This window comes from Phoenix dactylifera, chromosome 1, assembly GCF_051530095.1.
Source record: "Phoenix dactylifera cultivar Ajwa chromosome 1, Ajwa_hap1_PhDact_Kaust_v1.1, whole genome shotgun sequence".
In the NCBI taxonomy this organism is placed as follows: domain Eukaryota; kingdom Viridiplantae; phylum Streptophyta; class Magnoliopsida; order Arecales; family Arecaceae; genus Phoenix; species Phoenix dactylifera.
In genome coordinates this window covers 68,513,494-68,538,957 of record NC_143190.1, presented here as the reverse complement: position 1 = coordinate 68,538,957, position 25,464 = coordinate 68,513,494, and the positions used below count along the sequence as shown (strand labels likewise).

At 38.7% G+C, this 25,464-nt stretch overlaps 2 protein-coding genes across 2 annotated transcripts; one reads left to right on the top strand and one right to left on the bottom strand.

Annotated features, from left to right (window-relative positions):
- Positions 1–6,179: 6,179 nt before the first annotated feature.
- On the top strand, positions 6,180–20,870 carry LOC103697179 (polynucleotide 5'-hydroxyl-kinase NOL9-like). The gene is made up of 10 exons (XM_088710792.2): positions 6,180–6,792; positions 6,982–7,079; positions 7,197–7,230; positions 8,224–8,393; positions 8,579–8,762; positions 9,280–9,357; positions 11,941–12,121; positions 17,447–17,558; positions 19,382–19,509; positions 20,454–20,870. The coding sequence occupies exons 1-10, from the start codon at positions 6,596–6,598 to the stop codon at positions 20,571–20,573; spliced, it is 1,302 nt and encodes a 433-aa protein (XP_088566918.1). The 5' UTR covers positions 6,180–6,595; the 3' UTR covers positions 20,574–20,870.
- Positions 20,871–21,395: 525 nt separating this feature from the next.
- On the bottom strand, positions 21,396–24,781 carry LOC103697181 (uncharacterized). The gene is made up of 4 exons (XM_089928662.1): positions 24,475–24,781; positions 22,168–22,327; positions 21,992–22,010; positions 21,396–21,842 (listed from the first exon to the last, which is right to left on the bottom strand). Exons 1-4 carry the CDS (start codon positions 24,650–24,652, stop codon positions 21,522–21,524), a joined length of 678 nt encoding a protein of 225 aa, XP_089784788.1. The 5' UTR covers positions 24,653–24,781; the 3' UTR covers positions 21,396–21,521.
- Between the last annotated feature and the right edge of the window lie 683 nt (positions 24,782–25,464).

Below are 25,464 nucleotides of genomic sequence, written 5' to 3'. Positions count from 1 at the left end.
AAAAGAGAATAAAAAACCAAGAGAGGGTTTGAGGTGGATGGCAAAGGAGTTCTTCAGCATACCAATGGAGATGACGAGCACCATGAGCAGCTAAGCCTCGGTTTAGGGGTTTGATGAAGCCATAGAGGAGTATTCGTTTCATTTTTATTGATTTGAGTTTGTATTGTAAGATGGTTGCATGATGAAGAATTTATCAATTGATCTTATGATTTATCCAATTTATGTGAATCATTTATCTTGCATAAAATATTTTACATAGATTGATCTATTTCATCGAATCCAACACCTGTGGTTTGGAGGAGATATTCATGTGACATTGATTTCATGTTTAATGATTTAATGATCAGATGCATCATGCTAGGTTAGACAGGTCATGCTTATCGTTAGAGTAGATGGTTTGTGCTAGACTTAGATGATTCATGCTGTGAATTAATCATAATTTTTAATGATTGCTTTGGCTTGTAGTCGGAAGCAATCAAGTCTTACATACAACTCAATCATTGAAAGCGTTACGGATATAAATCTATCGGTGGAATCTAGCCCTCAAACACATCTCTCCATAGATAATTCATACTACTACACCCATATTAATTTTTTGTTTTTATCATTTACTCTAGCTTATCCCCTTTGAAGTAATTATTTAATTAGAAAAAAATAACTTGTCTCCAATCCCTATGGACCGACACCGGTAATCACTATCCTACAGGATACGTGCTATTGCGTGGTTTATTTTTGAAATTGAAATAACCGATCAGTGCCAGAACTTCTGAAACACTTGGAGTCGACTCGCAAGCTTCCGGAGTCGACTCGAGCTTCAGACTTTGGCTTAATTGTGTTCAACACTTAGCCAAATAATCTTGAACAAAAGCTCGATGCTCTTAAAAATAAATTTACATATATTTGCCTGAAATACTAGATTGAATTCATTAGTACAACATGAAATATACTCAAATGTTTTGAGCTCATCAAAATCAAATAGGGGTATAACCAATCACTCCACAAATCTGATCAGGTTCAGCCATGTTTTAAAAAAATTCTAAAATTCAGCATGCTAATTACTGCTAGAACCCTAGACACACTTTCAGGTGGAGCATCAACAGTATCATATTTCTAGCCTGTGGTGGGGCATAAATAGTACCATATTGCTGAACTGTAGTGGGGCACCAATAATGTGGCCAATCTAGAGCACCACAATCAACCATGCAAATATACAATTCAATAATATGCTTATTATTTGAATATAACTCAACATAATATTCTTCCACAAAGATACACGCAAGTATCAAGGTCCATACAATCAAAATTAGAAATACATGGTACATTCTTTCACATAGATCCTTGTATACTTAACAAATAAATATATAATAAGCAGTTGCCATACAAGGCACAAACACCAATGCACAAAATAATTATATATAAATAAAGGTGATTAATGTTCGAAAATTCTTACTCAACTTCCGACAAACTCAACTCAATCCACACCTCACTTAGAAATTGCGGTGTCAAGAACCTTACTTAAGTTTCCCCAATCGTGTCGATCATTCCCCTAAAATACCAAATGCATAATTAAGATAAAAAAAACCATAAACTAAAAATTAGCTACTGAGAACCCTCTACTGGGGTTCACCAGGGATCTACCATCGCGTCCCTTGAATCTCTCTTCCACAAATCTTCTACCTAATTAAAGATAGAAGAGAGAGAAGAGTAGGAAAATGAGAGAGAAAGAGAGGGAAAAGAGAGAGAACTCTCTTATTCTTCTTCCCCAAAACAAGGGAGACGTCTCTATCCCTCTCTTTCTCAATCCCACCATGGAAGAGCCAAGGGATGGTTTCTCATAGCAATCCCTGCGGCACCGACGACGACAGCCTCGAGCAATAGGTCGCGATCGGCGGTCAGCAAAATTCATGGAGGATGGAAGAGAAAAATAGGGGATGCCCTCTTTCAAGCAATTTCGGCAACTCGCCGGCCCAAATCTATGGCGACAACGACCACCGAACCGGAAAACTAAAAGGAAGAAGATGTGACCCCTTATCTCAATCCGGCAAAGATCTGACGACTCTTTTTCAGCGAACACCGAAGGAGAAAACTCAACAAAAGCTCAAGAATTGACGGTGATTTCTGGCGTTTCTGGCGGTGGAGCTCGTAAGAGGTGACAGATTGTTATTTATAGATGCAAACCTAGGGTCTTTGCCGGTTTTTGGATCGCCATAAAATACTTGATTTTCGGTGTGATCAGAAAGGAAGAAGACTCTCAATCGAAGTTTTCCTCCCCATCTGCATGCAATGCACGTTCAAGAACTCCAAAGCTTCGGGCCTCTACAGGTTGGCCCACTAGCACAAGTAATTTCTAGCAAGCGGACCAAACCAGATGTGGAGGGTGCAAAGAAAATATATGTGAGGATTTGTGGAGTGATTGATAATATCCCAATTTGATTTTGATGAGACCAAAGCATTTGAGTATATTTTATGTTATACTAATGAATTCAATCCAGTATCTCAAGCAAAATTTGTAAGAATCCTCTTTTGAGTGCATGTGGAAATCAGCTTAAGTCAAAGGCTGAAACTTGAGTCGACTCCGGAAGATTTCGAGTCGACTCCAAGTGTTTCAGATGTTCTGGCACAGGCTCGAGTCGACTCCGGCACACTGCGAGTCGACTCCGACTGAGAACAGACAGCATGACAGAAAGATGAATCTCAGACACTGTCACCGAGTCGACTCCTGAAGAATTCGAATCGACTCCGATGCTTGCCGAGTCGACCCCCGATAGTTCCGAGTCGACTCCAAGGAGTAACAGACAGAAAGACAGAGAAGTGGTTTTCTGGACCCTGTTACCAAGTCGACTCAAGAAGAATTCGAGTCGACTCCAACGGTTGGGGAGTCGACTCCTAAACAAGCAAGAGTCGACTCTCAGAGGAAAGCAAGACTAAAAGTCAGAGAACCAACTTCGGGCTCTGAGAGCCGAGTCGACTCCAAGACGATCCGAGTCTACTCCGAGGAAATTTAACTCCAAAGACAGAAGATCAGTTTTTGGGCTCTGAGAGCCGAGTCGACTCCAAGACGATCCGAGTCGACTCCGAGGCAGTTCAACTCCAAAGACAGAAGACCAGTTTTTCGGTCTCTGAGAGCCGAGTCGACTCCAAGAGAATCCGAGTCGACTCGAGGGAGTAAACCTGAAAGAAAGATCTCTGAAATCCTGAGAACGAGTTGTCTCCAGAGGGCCGAGTCATCTCCGGATACTGGCGAGTCAACTCCAAGTTTGGCCGAGTCGACTCCAGAACGGGACAACACTTTAATTCAAATCCTGAACAGTGGGCGAGTCGTCTCCAGTAAAGCATGAGTCGACTCCAGCAACAGCCGAGTCGACTCCAGATCAAGCGAGTCGACTCTGATCCCAATGGACACTTTGTCAGGAGTTCCAGATTGTGCAGAACGGCTCTAAAGTTGTGTCTAACGGCTAGTTTTCAAAGGGGATTGTTTAAATAGCCAGAGTGAACAGTAATAGACATCAAGAGAGAGATTCCTTTCAAAGAAAAAGTGATTTCCACCTACCAAGGCCTCTCTAGAGTAAATACAAGAGAAAGAAGGAAGAAGTACATTGAAGTCAATCCTACAAACGCCTTCCTCGCTTTCAAGGCTCCCCTTCTGACAGCAAATCTTCAACATACTCAAAGAGGAGTCCCAGTGTTCGAGAAGCCCCTTCTTCCCTTTCCAAAAATCTGTTTGTGGGCTTCTAACTCTACTTTATTCATATTGTTCATATTTGCTTTTTAAGAAGCTATCCTTGTACTCTTTCCAAACTGTTTCTCTTACTTGATTCAATCAGGAGATTGAATCAAGGGTGTTAAGGTTGGTTGGTGAGCCGAGGGTAAAACCAACGTGTAAGGGTTCGATTGTGATCCCAGAAAAACAATCGGATGGTTTTAGTCGGTGAGCCTGTGAAAACCGACCGAGTTCGTTGTGATCTCGTAAAAAACAAGTTGGGTTGTGAACTTGTAAAACAACCGGCTGTAATCCGAGGGATTATAGTGAACTCCCAAGTGAAGCTTGGGAAGTGGACGTAGGAGCAAGGGTTAGCTCCGAACCACTATAAAATTTCTTGTGTTTGTGATTGGTTCATTGTCTCTTTCATCCCCTTCATTCACTGCATATAGTAAACTAATTCATCCACTTGCAATAAGGTTTAATTAGTTACTCATTAAGGTTTTATTTGTAATAATTACTTAAAACCCAATTCACCCCCCCCCCCCTTTGGGTTGTCTTTTTGGGCAACAGGATTCGTACGGGCGTGCGTGTTGTTCTACATCGGCTGTACACTGAATAAATCTTGGGTATTTATATAGAATCAAGGAACCCAAATAATATCATCGACTAGCCTTTTTGGATAAGTTTTCGAGTTGTGATAAATGGTATTAGAGTGGACCAGGCCCATAGGCTGTGGACTGGCGGACACAATTCCATTGGAGTTGACCACGAGTTGATCATGGTACTTATGATTAGATTTGAATGTATTTGAATTCTTAGCATAGCGAGGACGTCAGAACTCATATAGATTCCTACAACCTAACCGTCCTATGAAGGCAATCGAGGAAAGCAAAGGAGTGTACAAGGTCAGTTATGTTAAGATGAGGTTGCTTGTGGCTCACAAGCTGTACCTAATCAGACTTCAGTGAGCAATAACCAGTATACATGCAATTGGATGAAGCAGCTATTAAATTCATTATCAGCCATCGTATTGTATGTGTGTGGCTCACACACTTGGGCGGCTCCTCACCACTCACCAAAGAGGCGAGGGGCACCATGCTTGGGTTATGCTTTATAAATTGCACTTGTTTCCAAAAGAAAGGTCACTATAACTTACACATTCCTCTTAAACCAAGAATTATTAACTATCAATAGTATCCTAAAAGTAAATAATTTTGATTTCTGTTGTACCTAAATTTTGGCTGTATCTAGGGAAATATCGAAACTACCCCTCCAACCAGTCATATTCTTTAATCATATGTTCTCTTATATTATTGAATTCTCTTATTAGCTTATTTTCTTTATATTGATTACCATGAATAATAAGTTATTTGTATCATTGCTTTCTATTATATTGAAACCGATCATCATGGTATTCCTTAATTTCTATTCATCAAGCCAGTTGCATGTTCCTTTGATACTTCCTCGTAACTTAAATCATTTATTTCATTGACACGCTAATCTTATATTAAATTTATTTATAACTATAATAGTTCCTTCATTAATTTTTCATTACATTCATTTATTTACAACAATAAAGCCATTTATTAAAATGAAAAATTACTTTTTTTCTCTCTTTAATTTAAACCAATAGTTTTATTTCTCTATCATTTCTTTTACCCAAGCAAAAATATCTATCGAAGGTTTCTCCGTTTTGAAGGGATAAGTTATGACTTTATTAATTAGCCGGGTTTAATGGATCACGCGGAAGGGAAGAGAAGAAAAACGGTTACTATATATATTTGTGATCATTATGTTAAGTTAATTAATATAAAATTAATCTTTTGAGTGAAATTTGAAATTTTAATGATCTTTGGCATGTGTTAAATGCCACTTTTCATAAATGTCAATAAACACATTACGAGGATCGATGTGAATATATGATTAATAATATAGTGCTTTCTTTCTCCGAACCATTATAAATTTATTGTTTTTGGTGCCAAATACATGGATAGGTAGTTTATTAGGGGCAAAATTGAATAAATTTTGGAAGATTTTGTGAGAAAGAAAGCACTATATTATTAATCAAAATTATTTTCTTATTTTATAATGATGTTACTATTAGTCTATTACCTTGCTGCCCGGTAGATTGAATTAGTTCTAATCAGAAATTAACTGGGCCTTGCTTGTCGAGCCCAGTTCATGCAGGCCGACCTCTTCGCCATCTGTAAAATTCTACGCAACTTCAGGTGTTCGGGTTGTATCTGTCATGCGAAACTTTCGCGACGTCGACCGTTGGATCGCTCTCGGCGCAGATCTGAAAGCCATCCGAACTCTGCTTGCACATATCTCGAAGCACCGTTCCGCGATCCAACGGTGGTTTCGCTCGAAGGAAGGCGAATCTTTCTTTCGCGCGAAAGATACAGCCCCTCTCTCCAATTTGTGAAGTACCAAATAAACCCCCATTAATACCCACCGATATGCTCCCGCTACCGTCAGGCATCAGAGTATCTTCTCCTGCTTTTGTTTCCGTTTTTTCTCTTTCGATACGTACCCCATGGATTCCCAGGCACCGTGTATTGCCGTTGCCGTCGCCGTCGCCGCCGGATCCTCTTCTCCGGTGGAAGTAGAACCCCTCGCCCTCTTCCACCCAATTTTATTATATAGCCCCCCCTGAGAAATCGATGCGACAAAGAGAGTTAGAGACATCCGAGGAATTGAAGTTCTCCGTCGTCTTTCGCTGCCGCAAACGACCGAGCCCCTAAAGAGCGTGATTACCTTCACAAGAATCATGCACTTGTCCTCCTGCAATTAATTCTCTCCCCCCCAACCCAACCCATTTCCAAAAAAAAAAACCCTTTTAAGTAACAAAGCCAAAGCCTGAGACAGAGAGAGGGAGAGAGAGACCGAAGGATGGCTCGAGTGGAGAAGAGCGCTGGCAAGGCTTCTTCGGATCCGGGATGGGTCATTCCTCAGGGGTGGGAGGAGACGGCGGATGCCATAGCTTATGACTCCTCTACTTGTCCTCCTCCCGTCACATTGGTCTGCGGCCCTGGCAACAGCGGCAAATCCACCTTCTCTCGCGTTCTCCTCAATACCCTCTTGGCAAGGTCTGATCTTTTTCCCCCTTTCTTTTGCTCCCGCTCTTCTTGGTTTTATCTGTAACTATCCCTCCCGGCCGGAGCGAGATAGAGTATGAGTTTATCTCAGTCATCTCTTCTGGCTGCCCTGTTCTTGATCCGGGTCATTATAAAATTCAGGGTTTTCGTAAAATTTTATGTTGAAATGGATGCTTGCAGGTACAAGAGAGTGGGTTATTTGGATACGGATGTGGGGCAGCCGGAATTCACCGCTCCTGGTTGCGTCTCCCTTCACATCATCGATAAGCAAACTCCAGGCATGTTCTGATCCACATACGTTCTTGGCTTTCTTTCTTTAACGTGCTATTTCATTTAACCCGACGATCAGTGAAGTATGAGACCTAGCTTCTGAGCTGCGTTTCATGTGTTTGCAGATTTGACGATTCTGTATCTGAAGACACCAGAGAGGTAGAGAATCTCTAGCTGATTTGCAACTTTTAATTTTTCATTTTTTATACCATCGGATCACTTATGCTCAGCATCGTAAATTATCAATTATTTGGTAAAATATTTCTTCTTTGTTTTCGAATAAATCATGCAACATATGTTTGGTAAGCTGGAGCGGAGAGGTTATTGTGAAGGTATATGAATGAGATTAGATGCCTTTGATGTTGTTGCACTTCTGCTATTTGCTTCATTGCTAAAATTGCTTTAACATAACTTGCGTGCCTTAGATCATCTACTGGATATAATCTTGCACCAAAGACATATAATCAACATTAATCCATTTCTAGACAATATCCATTGGACATGTAAGGTCCTAAAGATTCTACATTGTAAAGGACCTTAAACAAGGACCGATAGTTATTCCAATATAGGTGCGTAATTCTTGTTGTGGAGATGTGTTTCTATATATGTATATATAGTTATAATGTTGGCGTTGATCTCAGTAAACAACATAGTTGCCAGGAAGCAGTTTGCCCACTCATATAGGAGCTTCTTGGTCGGAAGGTAGGAAAATATTAATGAAACTTAAAGGTGGGGCTTTTATGATGCTATATCGCTTGGTAGTTATTGAGAAAATATTCATTTTCCTCCTTTTGTCTCCCTTTCTGTTTTGGAGACTGTAAGCATTAAAAATTCTAAATTTGTAGAAGGATGTTAGTGGAACTTAAAGATGGGGTTTTTATGATGCTATATTGCTGGGTAGTTATTGAGAAAATATGTTTGTTGAAGGTTGAGTTATATTCTGCTCCTCCTCCTCCTTCTCCTCCTTCTGAGAAAAGTATCATGATCTACCTATCAGCCAATATCAGCCAATTTTCGTTGGATCTTACGTATAAAATGGCTCTATTTCAATTTTTACCTGCATATGATACTATCATGTTCCAGTTCATTAATTATAGCATCTTATCTTGTGTTTGAGTTCCAAGAAACTTAACTGCAGTCTGTCTCCTTCAGGTGCTTATTTTTTGGTGATGTTTCTTCAAGAAGTGATCCCAAAATTTATTTAAATAGTATTTTCAGCCTCTACAATCACTTTCTGAGTGAGTACTATCAATCTACTGAGCTTGATAACCCTGGGAAACCTATGTTGCCTCTTGTTATTAACACATCAGGATGGGTGAAAGGTATGTTTTTATTCCTAGCATTTGTAACTTTGCTTCTGCTGTAGCATTTGGCTTCTTTGTGGCAAAAGAGCATCAGCTGCTTAAGATCTGATTGGGGCTTGTTGACCGCAGAAGTTCATGGGGTTTTGTTAACTTGATATAAATTCAGATGCAGTAACAATTTGCTTAATTTTCTTCTATCCTAGGAATTGGATATGATATGTTGGTGAAGATGTTGCAGTATATGTCTCCCTCTCATGTGGTTCAGATACGCATCTCTGCCGAAAGAAAGAATCTGCCAACTGGAACGTTCTGGTTGGACGGAAACCAGAAGCACTCGGTTAAAATGTTTGAAATTTGTGCAGCTTGCAAGGAATCTTTGAATCGACAGTAAGTTATTTATACATTTTTCTTTTATAATTATTAGCACCAGGCAAAGGCAATGCATGTTTGAGAAATATAAAATTTATATTTGATTATATACAAATCATTAATAGAGCTGTGGGATCTCTCTCATATGTTTACATTGTCAACATTAAAAAGAGGGATTAGAATCTAATTATTATTTTTCCTTTTTTATTAGTTAGGATTTTGATTATTTTATTTTTTAAACAAGTCAGATTTATTTGAATAGGAGCTATGATTGTAAGAGATGTGGAACAGTATTTTTGGAGGAAAAAATGACAGATGAAATTAAATGGAATATTCCTCAAATTGAAAACTATTGTTATCATATAGTAAGGATAAATGTTTGGGCCTTGAATTAATGCTATGCAAGCCCTCTGGTTTTTTCCCTCTGTGTGCATCAGAGGGAGGATTCTCTCTTTAAATTTACTTTGAAGTGTCAAAGTCTCCGGTTTAAGTATGGCAATAGCCATTTTTATAAAGGTTTTATATCCTATGGCAGGAGTGTCCTGGTTTCCCCATGGAACAAGATGTCATGTGTCCCGCTGCATCCCGATGGCCATCCCGGTCAAGCATCCCGGTACGTGCTTGGGATACCTTTTTTTTTTTTCTTAATTTATCTGCAAAGTTTTGTTGTTTTATAAATATATTTGAACTTCAACAATAATATATTTATAACAAATTGGCCCTATTTAGTGTAAACTTAAAGGTGAGAAGATATGTAAATGGAAATATAATTATTTGAATATTGGCTGGTAGCATTTTTTGTTGATCAAACAATGCCAATTAATATTACCGCGCCATATTAGGTCAATGCTGATTAGGTTGTTTTAAGACCTGCTACTGTTAGATTTCATGAGGATAAATGTTTGTATAAGCTAAGGAGATTTGTTTATGTTTGGTCCATTATGCATTGAAACCTTTTGGTTGAATGTTCATATTTCTTAAAATTGATACTACAATTTCTTCTGGCCTTCTAGGTTATTGGAGATCCTTTCTTGATTACCAAGCAACGATCTCTTATAATTAATATTGCATGAGCCCTTGACAAGACAAAAATGAAGCAGTTTGATGAAAAATGGCAATTTTTACTGCACAAAGCTTGGTCGCATAGCCAGCCACTTTTTAACTTTTAGTACTTTAGCATTGAAACTTACAACTTGATGCTTAGATGCCAAATAAGCAACAGTGAAGCAAGTAAGATTGTCATTTTATATAACAAAATAAGCACGAGTAAAATTTATTAAATATATGTACACAATTGTTTTCTTGTTGTTTAGTTTTCTTATATTGTTGCTTAGGTAATTAACATGGTGATCCATTTTTCAGAGTTTGAAAATACTGTTGTTAAAGAGGATTAGAATGAGCAATAAATATTGTGTAAATTTTCATATTTTTAGTAATAAAAGGTGGACCTAGTACTTGGAACATCTTTTTTTGATTTTTTATATAATTTTATTTTTACATATATATTATAATATATTTTACATTTTTATATTTTTTATATAATATTATTTTGTAGAGATATATAATATTATATATAGTAATATATGTTCTTTATATTTTTATTTTTTATATTTTTGAGTTTTATATAATGTTTTTATGAAAAAGTGGACTATTATATTATATAAATTATAACAAAATAAGCACAAGTAAAGTTTATTAATATACGTGCACAATTGTTTTCTTGTTGTTTAATTTTCTCAGATTGTTGCTTAGCAATGAACATAGTGATCCATTCTTCTGGATTTTAAAATATTGTTATTAATGAGGATTAACATCTTTTTTATTATTATGTGATATTATTTTCTGTATAATATAATATATATCATATAATATTAATTCTAAAATATATAATATTATATGCAACAATATATATTCTTTTTATTTTCTACTTTTATTTTTGTGTGTAATATTTATTTAGGGAAAAATAATGCTGTGAGGTTCAGATTTGTGCACTCCTATGTATAGGGTTTTAAACTTCTCCCTCTAGCCACTCAGCGTAACTACTTGGTTTGTCAACAAGTAATTAAACTTTACTGAAAGTTTGAAAGCTAAGTATGACAAAAAAAGGAAACTCGCTCAACCCCTTCCATCTCAAACCTTACATTCTCTGGCTCTATGTTTTCTATTTGCTTCTCCTCCACCCTCCGGTCCATCCTTTTCCCTCTTTCTCTACCTCCCCCTCCTCCATCCAGTTGATCCCTTTCTTCCCTCCCCATGATCCCTTCCTCCTGCTCAGCAGAGCAATGATTGTGACTTAGGAGATCTTGACAAGCTAGGCGATGACGACCCTAAATTCCGAGTCCTCGGCTTCAGATCTGTGAGGGGTAGCGGATGAGGTGCGGAAGGTCAATAACTACTGGCATTGTGGAGGCCTATGATTGCCATCCAACAAGACGAAAGCGAGACAATCGTATCATTGTGTGTCTCGGCTAGGATGAAGGTAGGATGCGCGGGATGGCCTACGGATGTGGGTTTCGGGGTCCTGCACCATCTCAAGTCCTATTATATCACTAGAATGGGACATAATAGCCGGGATGCCTCGCATCCCATAGGACATCAAACCTTGATTTTTAACATGAGAAACAAGAGTTTACTTGCATCACTTGATGTTAAAATATTCGCAAATTTTTGTTTATGTGTTATCATTTGTTATTAGGAACCTTTCAGTTCACTTGTCTGTAGGAATGGGTGACATCTTATAACACCCACTTTTAATGGTACCATTTCACATGCTTTATTTTTTCCCCTTAAGTTTGTCTGCTTTATCTCTTTCCAATCTGGATAATCATATTTTATGTGAATAAAAATCAGTTGCATCTATTATTTAAATGAAATACAGCAAAACTTGACGGAGTCAACTATGGGAGATAATGTCTAGTATTTACTTCTATTGTTTTAAAGTAGCCAAATATAGAAAGGAATATGCCAGTCATAAGGCTCCAAAAAATGCAAATAACTTTATATAAGGGTTTGTAGTACAATTTGCATGCTAGGAACATAGGATGCAGCATGTTGATTACTGATAGAATTATCATATGTATATATGATTAATAAATTTAGAGAACTTAAAATTTTCTACGATGGCTGGAGTCTGTGGAATCACCATTTGTAGATTTTCTCAGAAGCCATCATGTGCTAATTAGCTAGATTTTTTCAGGGTCTTGATAAAAAAGGATGCACGCATGATCCGAGATCTTCGACTGGTTGCTTACTTTAGGCAGTGCTTGCCAAGAGACTTGGACATCTCAACATACCAGGGACTTGTTCAAAGCTTGGCTTCGATTCCTCCTCATGAAGTTCCTCTCCCAAGGATTAAAGTTCAGCATCTTCATTGTCAGGTCAGGAAGAATATTCCATTGTATCCACTGATGCAGCTTTAGAAATTTTTCTATTGTTCTTTACACTGTTTTAATTACTCAATTTTTTGTAGCTCTACTTGTTCAGATTATCCTCTATATCGCTGTGATATTGTCAGCTTCTTACTCCCCAGCTTTTGGTTGAGCTTAGCCTAAGCTGAGGGAATTTAATGTTATTCTGCCATTAATATTAATTAAACTTAGCTACTGTTCAAAAAGGGACGGTAATTGCATACTAATTATGACTGAAGGGCTATATACTTCTTTGCTTCTAATTAAACGACTGCAATCCTTGATCTGGTTTTAAAGCTTGACTTGCAAATTGCCATCTAATTTGTCCTTTATGCCAAATAGGGACGAAAATTCAATATTAACCCCATGCGTCTCGTGACATGGCTTCTCGTTTATAATAGCAATGCTGAGATTGCTGAATGTTCTTTTTGAGCCCGGTAGGTCTAGGCATGCCTTAGCCCTTGATTCCTATATACATTATTCCGATCCACTTGATGGTCTGACCCTTCCTCTCACTTTACATCATTTTGTGTCCAGTGATCCAGTTTATGCAGTAAACTGGCAAACAGTATATTTGTCTTCTTAGAGGTTCTTATAGAAGAAACCCTTGGATGTATTTGCCTCCATTTTCTTGGAAGACTTTCTGGCGTAATCGGAAGCCAAAAGCATATAGAATAAGATAATCCATGACTCGGCTAATTGACGCTCGAACAATAGCTTTTTTCATTGCCTTTTGAAATGAAACTCTATTTTTTGATTGTAAAGCTATATATTATGCTAGACTATTAGGTTCTCCATAAGGTTTTTCAACTCTTGTGATAGCAATGTTGAGTCCCTGGTTCACTTTGGGTAGGTAACTGAGCATGCTTCGCCGCATTAGTTCCTTGGACAAACTTTTTATAACTTAAACCTTTTCATGTGTAGTTGTTAACTCGACAATTGCACAATGTGGTGCCAACAAGGGATTACTGCCTCTAGATTGACCTCTATTAGTGATCAGCTGAAACATAGCCTCACCTTTCGACAAAGCAAACACTACAGGCGTGCTTCCTCGATCGAAACTGGCAAACTTTAGAAAGAGGTGATTACATGGTTGCAATTATGGATTTGGGTTCACAACATCCATTTCAAGCAAAAGAGTGCATCAAATGTCAAAACAGTCAATACGCCTATCTTGGCCTTCAGAGAAAAAAAAAAGAGCTGAAGCAAAAGGATGCTTTGGTTCATGAGTTTGAATCTTGTCTCATGTTAACCACAATAGAGGCCTTACTCTTAGGTCTCTATTCCACCTGCAAACACCCGGGACAATCATGCTTTTTTCTTTTGTGACGGGCCTCATGAGATTAACAATCTTATGGAATGTTGCTACGGGTCCTTCCAACCATGGACTTACCTAGTTCCGCATGGAGGCTTTTAGCAGTTTCTCACAGAGGCACATAGATTCCCAACTATAAATTGTCATAGATAATCAAGTAAATGATGATTTCAGCATTGAAAATAAGGAAAAGGCAATTGAACGAGGTCGAACAGGCAAAGCGAGATCCCTATTTTTGAATTAGAATATGCAATTAATTAAATTAAGAAGAATAGCAAAAAAATAGCTTTTAATACATGTTTAGCAAGCTTTTAACACTGGACCACAAACACAAAAGCTACGAGTGTTCATCCTTTGAGTAGGCACGCCCTGCTTTTGCAAAATTTCAATTACAAAATCTTAAAACTATGAACGGAGTTGCCAGTCAAACCGGATTTATAGCAGTATATTCAATTGCTCCTCCATCATGGAAAATAATTACTACCTGAGCCACAGAAGATTCTCTTTGACCAATAGCTGCATAAACAAATATTATATTTTGATAAGGCATGACCAGAAGAATTGTGTAAACTATGTGAATTTATCCAATTGAGGCATTATTTTTTTTTAAAAAAAAGGTAAGTTCGATAAATTAGTTGAGGACCCTAGGTTAGATGGATTCCTCATTGCCTTCTTTCCTACGGTTCAATAATGGATTCCTTAGAGATTCTATCCAAAGATGTTGCTAGGTCAAAGATCGGTTGGAGCTACACTCTTGTTTCGCCTCGACTTAGTCGTGCTTTGAAAAATATGACAATTTTGAATAAGAGAAGCATTTGTCTTTTGGTCAAGTGTTGGGAGGGGCTGCCATCCCAGAGTGTAGCATTCTTACTAGCAAAGTAAATTCTATTTCCCTGAAGGGTTATTTGGATTTTGTAAATACTAAATGAACCTTTAGGTCAAAAGGTAGAGTCATTTGTCTTGAAGCTTCCTATGGTACAGTTAAACTATTCTTTTAGAATCAACACTAGAACCTCTACACCCTATGAAAGGGTGGAACATGTTTGGTTACATAAATCAGTAAAATACGCTCTATATCCTATGGACAGGTTGATCTCTCTTCAAGTTGGCAAATAGATGGAAATACCCTTTGCATCCCATTAAAGGTAAAAGAGAAAATTGTCCTACTGGCCCTCCTAGTTTGCACTTGCTTCTACTCAACATTCGCAGTCTCGGTACTAGACTATGTACCGATTCCACAATACCACTGTGTCGGTATGGTATGGTACATAATTTTTTCGGCATACCGAGTGTCGATACGGGAGCGTACCGAGTACCGATACCAAACCAGTACAGTATAGTATAGCTCGTACTGCTTGGTTTGGGCCGGTATGGCGAACCATGCTTCTACTCAACAATGAGCTGACCTCTTTAGCTTGGTAATTTTGGCTTTTGTCTTATTATCAATGTTTTAAAATGTGGTGCATACTATATGCCGCCATATGCACTCGCATATATGTATGGGATCTCTTAATCGCATCACATTGCTTATGTCTAGTTACTATATGCGATCATACCACAAATGAACCAAAAAGGCTGTCTGGTTAGCATTGTATGGGCGGTAAGCAAAAAGGGGGCTCCCTTGCCTTGAAAAGGGTTGTTTCTATCTCTCTCCCTCCTTTCGTCGCTTTTGGATCCCCTATTGTATTGACTATGTCAGTGAACCCGAAATTCCGGTTCCGCCTGAACCAACCACTCGCAACATTCTCCAGGCTCTATTAGCCCAAAAGGAAAGCTTGAACCGAGCCATCAATAAGTCAGCTCCTTCTACTGCACCTCAAGCACCTCCGGTTCAGGTCTTTAATGATTGTGACCAATATGCTGAAGACTCTTCCAACCCAGGACAACCTCTTTTTTGAACACGCCACAGCCCCCCTCCTTCCCCTAAACCCAGAACTGAAACTAAAAATTTTCTTGCCAAGCTACATGAAAGAAAGACGTTGAAGAGGCATGGATGAAATCCTCATGAGTCTGACACTCCTTACACCTACGCACAAACTCTATGCTGTCCTTCTCTCCTTCCCCATAGTAAGCCAGCCAATAGTACCCTAACCTAAAAAGTTCTCTTAGCTAGTGCATGTCCATTAATGTGACCACTGCATGCTCCTGCATGAGTTTCATGAATGGTTTGTTGAGCCATGTCGTCACATCGACGGTTGGTTCGGTCGAAGGATCCATGTTACTATATGCAATCATACCACATATGAACCAAAAAGGCAATCTGATTAACATTGTATGGCCACATGTACAACTTGCTTAGTATTGTAGGTTGCATATGTGCTTAGCATTCTGGAGCTACATATTCAACCTACTCATATCCCATGCAGGTTAAGTGGGTTTAAGCCGATGATTAGGTTTGATGTAGGTTTCAGATGGGCTTGATATGGATATTGATAAATTAAAATATATGTCATTTTATCCTTATTGCTAGTAGGTAAGTAATACATTGTTATCATCCATCCAAAAAATATTACTATCATTATTATTGTAATTAATATTATACTTATTTTTAAAGTTAAAATTAGTAACTGCATATACACCTGCATATGCAGTCCACATACTATATATGCACTATACGATCCCTTGATTATCCACATAGGCCTTTTAAAAAACTAAGTTATCACCTCCATGCGATTTGGAGGTAAAACCCAAATTTTCCATACCATCTCTCATGATCTGCACTTCTTTCTCCTCAAGAATAAGTTAACCTCTTCGATTTGGTAATTTTGGCTCCTGTCTTACTATTATGGCATTTCCATCCTTTTTGTATCAAGAATATTATCACGCTTCCATGGGATTTGGAGGATGTTTGGTAGTAAAAGACCAAAGATTTTTTATGTTTCCTCTAAGTAATAATTCAAGATCTGCAATACTGAAACTGGCACCCATGCTGGTAGGTCGGCGGCAAGGTATGGTACTATACTAAGCCATTCCAGCGTGAACCGACAAGGAAGGGGGAGAGGGAGGAGAGAGGAAAAGAGAGGTAGAGGAAGGAGGGAGAGGACGGTGGAGAGAGAGGCGGAGGGAGGGGAGAGGGAGAAGGAAAGAGAGGAAGAGAGGGAGGGAGGGAAGGAGAGGGAGAGTGTGAGGGAGAGGGAGGGAGAGGAAGAGGGCGGCAAAGAGCGAGAGAGGCAGAGGGAGGGGGAAGAGAGGGCTTTCAAAGCTCTCTCTCCTCTGCGGTGCCGGAATAGGGGTGGAGGCCTTGTTTCGAAACGAAATAGGGGCTTCAACCCCTTTATATATATATATATATATATATATATATATATATATATATATATATATATATATATATATATATATATATATATTTGAATTTTTGTAAGTGAAGTCTGCAGCATCTGCCTACTTCACTTTTGTTTTTGAAATTTTTTAAAGTGAAGTCGGCAGTAATTGCTGACCTCACTTAAAAAATTCAAAAATATATATATAAAGGGGCTGGAACCCTTGTTTCAGCACCATGGAGGAGAGAGGGCTTTGAAAGCCCTCTCTCCCCCCTCCCTTCACCTCTCTCGCTCTCCGCCGCCCTCTCCTCCCTTCCTCTACCTCTCCCTCCCTCTCTTTCTCTCTTTTCCTCTCTTTCTCCCTCCCTCTCGCCCTCCCTCGCCGGTTTCTTGATCTGAAGGCCAGAACCGTCCCGGTCGACGTCCCCTATCCTAGTGGTTCGGATAGTACCATCGATCTTGTAATAATTTAAAATTTTTGTGGGTATGGTTACAGTCTTTTGAACTACGAAAATTAATTTAACCTCCCTCTCCTCTCACATTGCAATTTTTCTCTGGACTTCATTTCATATCATATTTTCACATGTTTAAATTTGTTCTGTAACAATTAGCTATATCATTTGTTTGTTGAAACTTGAAACTTTTCCTGCTAATATTGATCCCTATTTATGGTGTTTCTCATATTTTTATCGCTTCTGTGCTTTCTCTTAATGTTAGGTTTCAAGCAGCAATCTATATCACGGTTTGGATGCTTCAGTTGTTGGCCTTGCAATTAGTTCAGGGGTGCCTGCCTCATCTGAACATTGCACACCTTGGTGTGTTGGACTTGGTAAATTTTACTATCACTTGATGCATTATGGTCAACCAGCATTTGTAGAATTTTGCATTATTATGATTGATATCTTTCTGACATTCCCTCATAAAACCATGATCACTGTGCATGTGAACATGTAAGGCTGTCATCATCTTGCCATATTTCATTTTTGCTTACTATTCGTTGCTTCTGATTTCAAATGATCCAAATATTTAATGCTTACTCCAAATATTTCAAATATATATTGAAATACTCCAAATTTTAAAGACATTTGGTCATGATTATGAAAAGGGAGATGGAACAGAACTTGATGTTGATTGGCGTATTTGGGAATTTCTTCATGCATGAGTGACTTGATATTCTTTACATCTCAACTTCCATGAAGGCAGGAATGTCCTTGATTGTTAGCGATTTATTATGTCTATGCACATCTTTTTGCTAATCTTGTTGCATTGTGATGTTTTGCCACTCATCTTTGGTCATTGTGTCATTTTGCCCATTATTCATTATTACATGTTTGATCTATGAATTAATTGCATCTGTAGGCAGAGTAGTTTGAATATGAATGTGTATCTATATTGTGGAGCAGATACCAGGCCATTGATATTTGAGAGTAGAGAATACCTCTTCAATTAAATATACTATATGTGATATCTAATAAACAAAGGATGAGGATTAGATGCCCCAAGTGAAGGAAAATGGTACATTGTCGGGTTAGTCGCTCCCAGGGAAATCTCCTGCCAACTGTCATAAAGAAAGTTGCTAATTTTGAACTGCAGGTAGAAGAAGACTCTTTGTAGGCTTTAAGTCACCTAGTTTAGGCCTAAATAGGTTCTTTAGATACCTAGAAAATATGTTTTGTTAATTGTTATGGGCAGTCTATGATTTAATCAAATACCATTTTCTTATCAAGTAACTCCTAAACTTGATTTTCTAGTTATCATGTCAGCTACTAGCCAAGACTGTGGAGTTATTATTAGTATTATTATAAAGGACAGAAGATTCATCTCTGAAAGTTATGAAAATACACATGATTTAGACTGTCATGAATGGTTCTCAATTTAGTCTTATCAAGTAATTCCTAAACTTGTTAGGACCTTAGTTACCAGAAGTGGGTTCAAGTGTGCTTACAGGGAAGTGGGTCTTCTAAAAAGTCGGAGGAAATTTGTAGGATGCTGGTTTGGGTCCGGAAAGAATCCAAAGTGGGTTTGCTACCCAAAGTGAAAGTTTCCTGCTACTAAGTTTAGGTCTTCATATTATGATCATAAAGAAATCCTAACCTACCTTGCATCTAAGGAATCCTTGTGGCTAAAGCAAATAATGAAAAGATTTTGGAATAAGCCATGATAAATGCCCTTGTGTCATTGTTTCTCTTGCCCTTGAACACTTGGATGATGATGTGTATGGAAGTAGCAACCCTCTCTGTATTATCAATGTCATTTTACCTCCTTTCTGGGCACGCATAACCTATATACTAGACCTCCATGGTTCTTATATTCCCTTTATGGAAAAAACAATCTTCTTGTGTTTATAACATCTGTCATAGATTTTGTTTGTTGCCAAACCATGCACATATGGTTTGTGGTTTAGCACCCCCCACCCCTCCTCTCTTTTTAGTTTGTAATTCTTCCTTCAATAACCTTTTAGGTTTAGCTGCTTTTGCATGTTGGTGGAATTTGTTGTGAACTCTTGAATAAGTCTGCATGTAGTAATTGAACTTATATGGCAATGGCTGTTGGTTTTCTTGATGTTTCTTTACAAGGAAAATTAAAAAATAGGATGCATTGTTGCGAGATCATACTTGATTGTTCCACTGACTTGGTTCCTGTTTCAATCAGGGCTTGTGCGAGCTGTAGACATTTCGAAAGATATACTCTATTTAATTACACCTGTCCCTCACAGCACTCTGGAAAAAGTTGATCTCCTTTTGCAAGGCTCTATTCAAATTCCTACTTGTCTGTTGCAGGTAACTACTTGTGATGCTTTCTGTCTTTTGGCTTTTATGATTTCACCTCCTAAAAAACCCACCTTGCATGCTTTTATTTATTTTTTAAAATACAAGTTCAATCCTTATGGTGTGCCACCATGAAGGAGAGCCCTAAAGTGCTTGATCAATTCCAACAAAATTGGAAGCAGAATTCCGCCTCTTACGTAACGACGCTCGAAAAGAGTAACTGAGATAAACTTGATTTCTCTCGTATGTCTACTTAGTAGAACTATCTTTTTTTGTAGTTAGATGTATTTGAGAATTTAAATCACTTAGTTTGTCTATCATTGCTCCAATCAGATTATAAGTAGACAACGTCTTGTAAAAATGATCATGGTTAATATGGTGATTAGGTCCCAACATTGAAGCATGGCTATCTTTGAATGGTAGAAACAATCAATATGCACATTTCCAAAGCCAAGCACCCATGGATTCACAAAGAACCATTTAAGAACAGAGTTGAGGACCATTTAAAAAACAGAACTGCACTTCCCTTTTTTCCCCAGAATATGTCAATGGGTATATGCTCATAGTCTGACAAAAAAAGAGAAAAAGAAATTAGTTACCCTCTTTCTGACATTTTGCCCCCACCTATTGTTTAGCTGCAATGCTCAAAACTATGACATATCTGCTTGGCATTGACACCTGGCTACCTGCTATCGTTTATCTAAACATCATCATGAGCCTTTAGGATGAGCATCTTTACATATTCCTTTTTATCTTGAATGCTCAATTGCTACAATATTTGGCGCTCTTTTAGTGTAGTAGTATAGGTTATATAGATTTGCTGGATCCACCATAGGTGCAACTTCATCTGTAAGGTTTAATACATGATCAGAACATTGCAACAAGGTTGGCAGCCTACCACTTGCTTCGCACGATACATGTTGATATGCTTTATTACTGACCTCGCCATTTCTTAGGGATGTGGAAGCTCATCCCCTTGCATGTCGGGAAATGTGCCACAAAATCTTGAGCAACCAGAGCTGGATGAACATATTGCCAGGGCAGAAAAACAGTTATCTGAACTCCAGTTTCATTAGCTGATACAGTTTCACAAACATCAGGTATCTTTTATGGGAGGATAGCACAATCAAGCAATTGCTAACTTGTCTCCACCGTGCTTCATATTGAAAGTAAAATTTATCTAGATTCACTTTTCATTCATATCTGACTAGGGTTCTAGAAATCTCTCTTATGAAACTTATTCTGTCAAACGTATTTTCAGAAGTTTAAACATGAATTGTTTGAAGCATATTGATTTTAAACATTCATCTATATAGTTTAAGTACTGGTTGAAGAACAACAAATGTCATCAATGACTATGCTTAACTTGTTTACTTTGAGCTTTGATGCCTTGGTCATCTCTCTGATTTCTAGCTTTCCTCAATAATTTTTTTGACTGGAAGTACATATTTTCTGCTGACATGACAGGTGTACCAAATATGCATTTTCTGTTCCCATTTTCAATAGATGACTTAAATGTGATGAGTTTGAAAGATCTGGATGAATCCGTTGCCTGTATCGATCTTGGAATCAGCCAAAAACCAAATTGATCCATAATTTTATGAAAAAAATACTCTGGTGGCTGGTCAGTGCTAGGCTATATTTAGTTGCACCCAAGAGTTAAAATCCTCCCAATTAACATTCTCACTGTTAAAGAGTCATTGGAACCATTCAGTATAAGATAGCCCGGCAACATTACTAGCTCAACGAAATAGGCCAGTATGATATCTGAAACATAAACATCTACTTAGCTTGTCTCAACTGTCAAGTCATTCGCATCTCTCCTGCCTGTAAGTTTCTATTTTACCATTTCAATTCAATGCGATGCTTCAATGCAAGACTTTGGAAGAAAGATAACAAAGCCAGCAACATCTATGTTCAATTTTATGCCAATGCATCAGTCCCTTCAAAATATCATATGTGGTACATTGATTCAATATGGTACAAATAGTACTGCCTTATGCCTATAGTTCAATAGGAAGGCCTTAAACAAAATAGCCGGAGATCATGATAACTGCACAAATGCTGCAATCCATGAAGGCAGCATTCAAGGCTTTCTGGAAAACAAGGCCAATCGCCAGTGCATTACCTATGTTATCAGCAAAACCAAATTCCTCTTGCCTTGTCCTCCTTGCTTCTGCCCCATCTTTAATGTGACTTTTTCGATTTAGTAATAGCTGCCCGATGATGAATGCTGCGTCAGTTAGCAACACTAGAGATGGTGGCCTAAGGTTCAGCATGCTTCCCAAGATTTTGCCACCCATGGAATGGCCATGGGTCGACATAACTACCAAAAGGGCTATAGGCTATAGCGACATAACGAAAGTATAGCATTTTCCAATGAAGGACTGAAGCCACCTGACTCTTCTTCAACCCGAAGCGAGAAAGAGAATTTGCCTAAGCAGGCTGTCTTTCTTGAACCGATATTCTCATAAGCTGAGATGGCATGACTGACTTGCTTGGATGTCAAGACTCTGTGACTCATTGGCAAGTTTACACATGTAGCTCTATCAACCAGTTAGCTACTGGACTGGTTGACAATTCTGCAATCTTGCCATCTTGCTCTGCATTAGCTGCGGCTTCCTTTCTCATCCCACCTTTTTGAAACCTTTTGCCCATCTTGCATTTTACGAATTCGCTGCTTGTCTCACACATGCAGAGTTCTCTGTTTGATCGTGTTTGGGAAGCAGTTCTGTTTCATCATCCTCCACTGCAGTACTGAAGGTCTGATCAATTGGTCGATGCTTGTGTTGTGCCTCCATGCCAGTTGCATCATCATGACAGAGAACATCTGCAAAACATCATAATGTTCATCCACATGCTAGGCATACTTAGAACTTGGGAGGATACTTCGAGACCTTGAAGGGTGGTTGTCATCACTAATTTCTCAGTAGTGATATACAAGTTTACTAGGGATAACCAGATTGGTTCTCGCCTCGACAAAATTCAATAAATAGATAGTTCCTTCCAGTTATATAGTTTGATCCCCCCAAAAAGAGTCATGCTCTGAAAATGAAAGAGAGGCACGATCTTGCATGCCCTTTGCATGACTAGAATGCATAAAGAGATGGAAAATGGTTCTTCTTTTTGGGTTAACCAAGTGGTATATAGAGAGCACTGCTGGTTCCAACTAGTGCAGTAGATAAAAGCCTTTTGAGGGGTCGGTAGAAAGGATTTCGGCCAAGATTTTTCCCATCCTAGTTCTCAAAAAGAAGTGGTAAAGTGCACAGTCAGCATGGAAACAAGGACTTAGGTTCGAGTCCAGCCCCCACCCTGATATTACCCAGGATTTTTCCCATCCTAGTTCTCGACAAGTAAGTGGTAAAGAGGGCACAGTTAGCATTGAGATAAATATTGCAGCTTCTTAAGTATCTTTCCTAAAACAGATAGAAATACTAGAACTTCTGGTGGGTGGAAAAGAAGGAATCTAATTCTAAATCATAGTGATGATGCACTCATAAGACATCATAACCAGTCCTTCTCATTCAAGCATTACATTAGCACAGATACGATGTAATGACAGGAAGCAAATGGCATTCCAAAGGAGGATCTAGTTATTTCCATTTTCCCACATAGAGAAGATTCAAGTCACATTCTCGCACCATTGAAAAACCAAGGAGGGATTCCAGTGGGATGCGGACATGTAAACCATGGGATAATTCAAGCAACAATTCTTTGTTTTAAAGGCACTCTGTTTAATTTTGATATTCAACCCAATAAATAATAAAGAATATATCATAGTTGTTGCTCCAATTTTTTAATTTAGAGGCAGTTTGTTTAATTTTTGTATTTAACCCAATAAATAATATTCTTCAAAGCAAGACCAAGAAAAAGAATGTATCCCCATGATTGCTCCCATTTTTTGTTTCAGAGGATGTTTATTTTTTGTATTCAATCCACTAAATAAAGAAGAAGAATGGTTAAATACAAAAGCTGAAAAGACTGCATCTAAAACAAAGAATTGAAGCAACCACTAAGATATATTCTTTTTCTTGGTCGTATAATTATCTCATGGTTTACGAGTCTGCATCCCACCGGAAGAACTCCTTGATTTTTCAATTCAATTTCTTCGATCCCATCTTTTTCAGACACGAAGAAAGAAAACTGCATCATCGCCCATCAATCTCAATTATCTCTTCTATAACCTTATCCGTACACAAGAAGCTGCCACGAAATACTCAATTAGAAGGCATAAGCAAAGGTGATGGAAATGGAAAAAGCCATTTGGTTTTGCATATCATGACATAAGAATGCTTTCTATCACCTAGTCATCATATAATACTGTTGCATCTTTAGAGAGACTTAATCTATGATAACTCATAATCTCATCCAACATACTAGTCGAAAGGTGTTATTTAGATTTATTGACCCTATATAAGTATTCAAAATCCAGTACATAACCGACATGAGACTAAATACATACCTACAGGATTCCTCATATATTCCTCTTATTTAAGTCTTAGAGCTATCCTTCTCATTAAGGATGTAAACACAATCAAATCCGGTCACAAATATTAGCCTTTGATCAGCCCAAATAGCTCGGTGGGTCAGGTCCAATCTCATATGAATTATAATTAAAAAATTCAACCCTGAGATCCTACACAAATTTTAGGACATCTTTGTATATTAAAAAAAAAAAAAAAAAAAAACACTAGGTTTCTCTTTAGGCTGTAGAATCCCATGGTTATAGTAGGAAACTTAGGTAAAGTAGATTGCTTTAATTATTATTATCTAAGCAAGAAGGGATGTTCTTAGTAAAAAAGCAACAAGGTTCTTACCGAAAAAGCAAGAAGGGATGTGACGATAAGTTAAGAGAATAAAGAAAGAGAAACTAGAGCAGAGAAAAGGATGAAAGATATATATATATATATATATATATATGTGTGTGTGTGTGTGTGTGTGTGTGTATGATCGGAGATAGGAGGAAGGAAGAAGTACCGGCGGGGGTGAATCGTGGATTCTCCTCCTCTCCTTGCTGTTGTTGGAGCGTGGGAGGACGAGAAGAACTGAAGGAGGAAGACGGGGTAAGGGATCGGGATTGGCCGGTGATGAAGGCGAGGCGTTCGGATCCGCGCTCCATTATCTTCCTTCGACGAGCCTCCCTCGCGGTCTCCATTAGCCCCCCTCCAATCCCCACCCACCCCACTCGCTCTCCGCTCCTCTCTCGCTTTCTATTTGGCTTTGGTTTTGCCCCAGGTTTTCTTCCTTCGCGGCGGCCGAGCTTGGCTTCTTTCTCCTGCGCGCTGCCAGATCAGAATCATATCAGGGATGCGGCGCCGGCGGGTGAGGAGGGCGGTTCATATGCATCGCCGCCGGCCGCGCTTTTTTTTTTTTTTTTTTAACGGCAATTACATGTAGCTCTAAAGTGAGTACATCCTGCCAGATCCGAAGAAAGAAAAAAATACAGTGGGAGCGGGAGCTCTACGGTAGAAGCCCAGCAGATCTCCCTTGAATGCTGTGCAATATAAGAGATGATCTAGTCTGCTGCTCTATTTGCCTCTCGAAATACATTGCCTCAAAATCGTCCATCTTCAAAACTAGCCTGCGGGTTTCACGAATAAGAGGATGACCATCACCATACCTATCTGCACCCCCCACTACTGTGAGCCCTGGTGTGCACCAGCCACCTGCAGCAACTAGACGCCCAAGGTGATCTCTAATGACAAATCCAACCCCTCCGGATCTTCTCTTCAACGTCACGCTAGCATCAAAGCTCATCTTAAGATGATTAGGGGGTGCCGGCCACACGCTTCAGGTCGGCACGGGCAATGCGCCTGATTGATCACGTGGCTCGTGCTCCCTGGCTCACCGCCTAAGATACGATAATGTCAATACATTTCTAATCAATCATTGAGCGTTGGAATGGCTTAAGCTGCATTTTCTTAGCCAAGCTAGAGAAGATTTCATAAGAGAAATACTCTCGATCTT

Excerpts from the sequence above, each read along its gene's own strand:
- LOC103697179 (XM_088710792.2), top strand. The coding sequence starts at position 6,596 with ATGGCTCGAGTGGAGAAGAGCGCTGGCAAGGCTTCTTCGGATCCGGGA. Across the intron at positions 8,394-8,578 it reads CACATCAGGATGGGTGAAAG|GAATTGGATATGATATGTTG; the intron begins GTATGTTTTTAT and ends CTTCTATCCTAG. Across the intron at positions 12,122-17,446 it reads TTCAGCATCTTCATTGTCAG|GTTTCAAGCAGCAATCTATA; the intron begins GTCAGGAAGAAT and ends TCTTAATGTTAG.
- LOC103697181 (XM_089928662.1), bottom strand. The coding sequence starts at position 24,652 with ATGGAGACCGCGAGGGAGGCTCGTCGAAGGAAGATAATGGAGCGCGGA. Across the intron at positions 22,328-24,474 it reads TCCACGATTCACCCCCGCCG|ATGTTCTCTGTCATGATGAT; the intron begins GTACTTCTTCCT and ends GATGTTTTGCAG.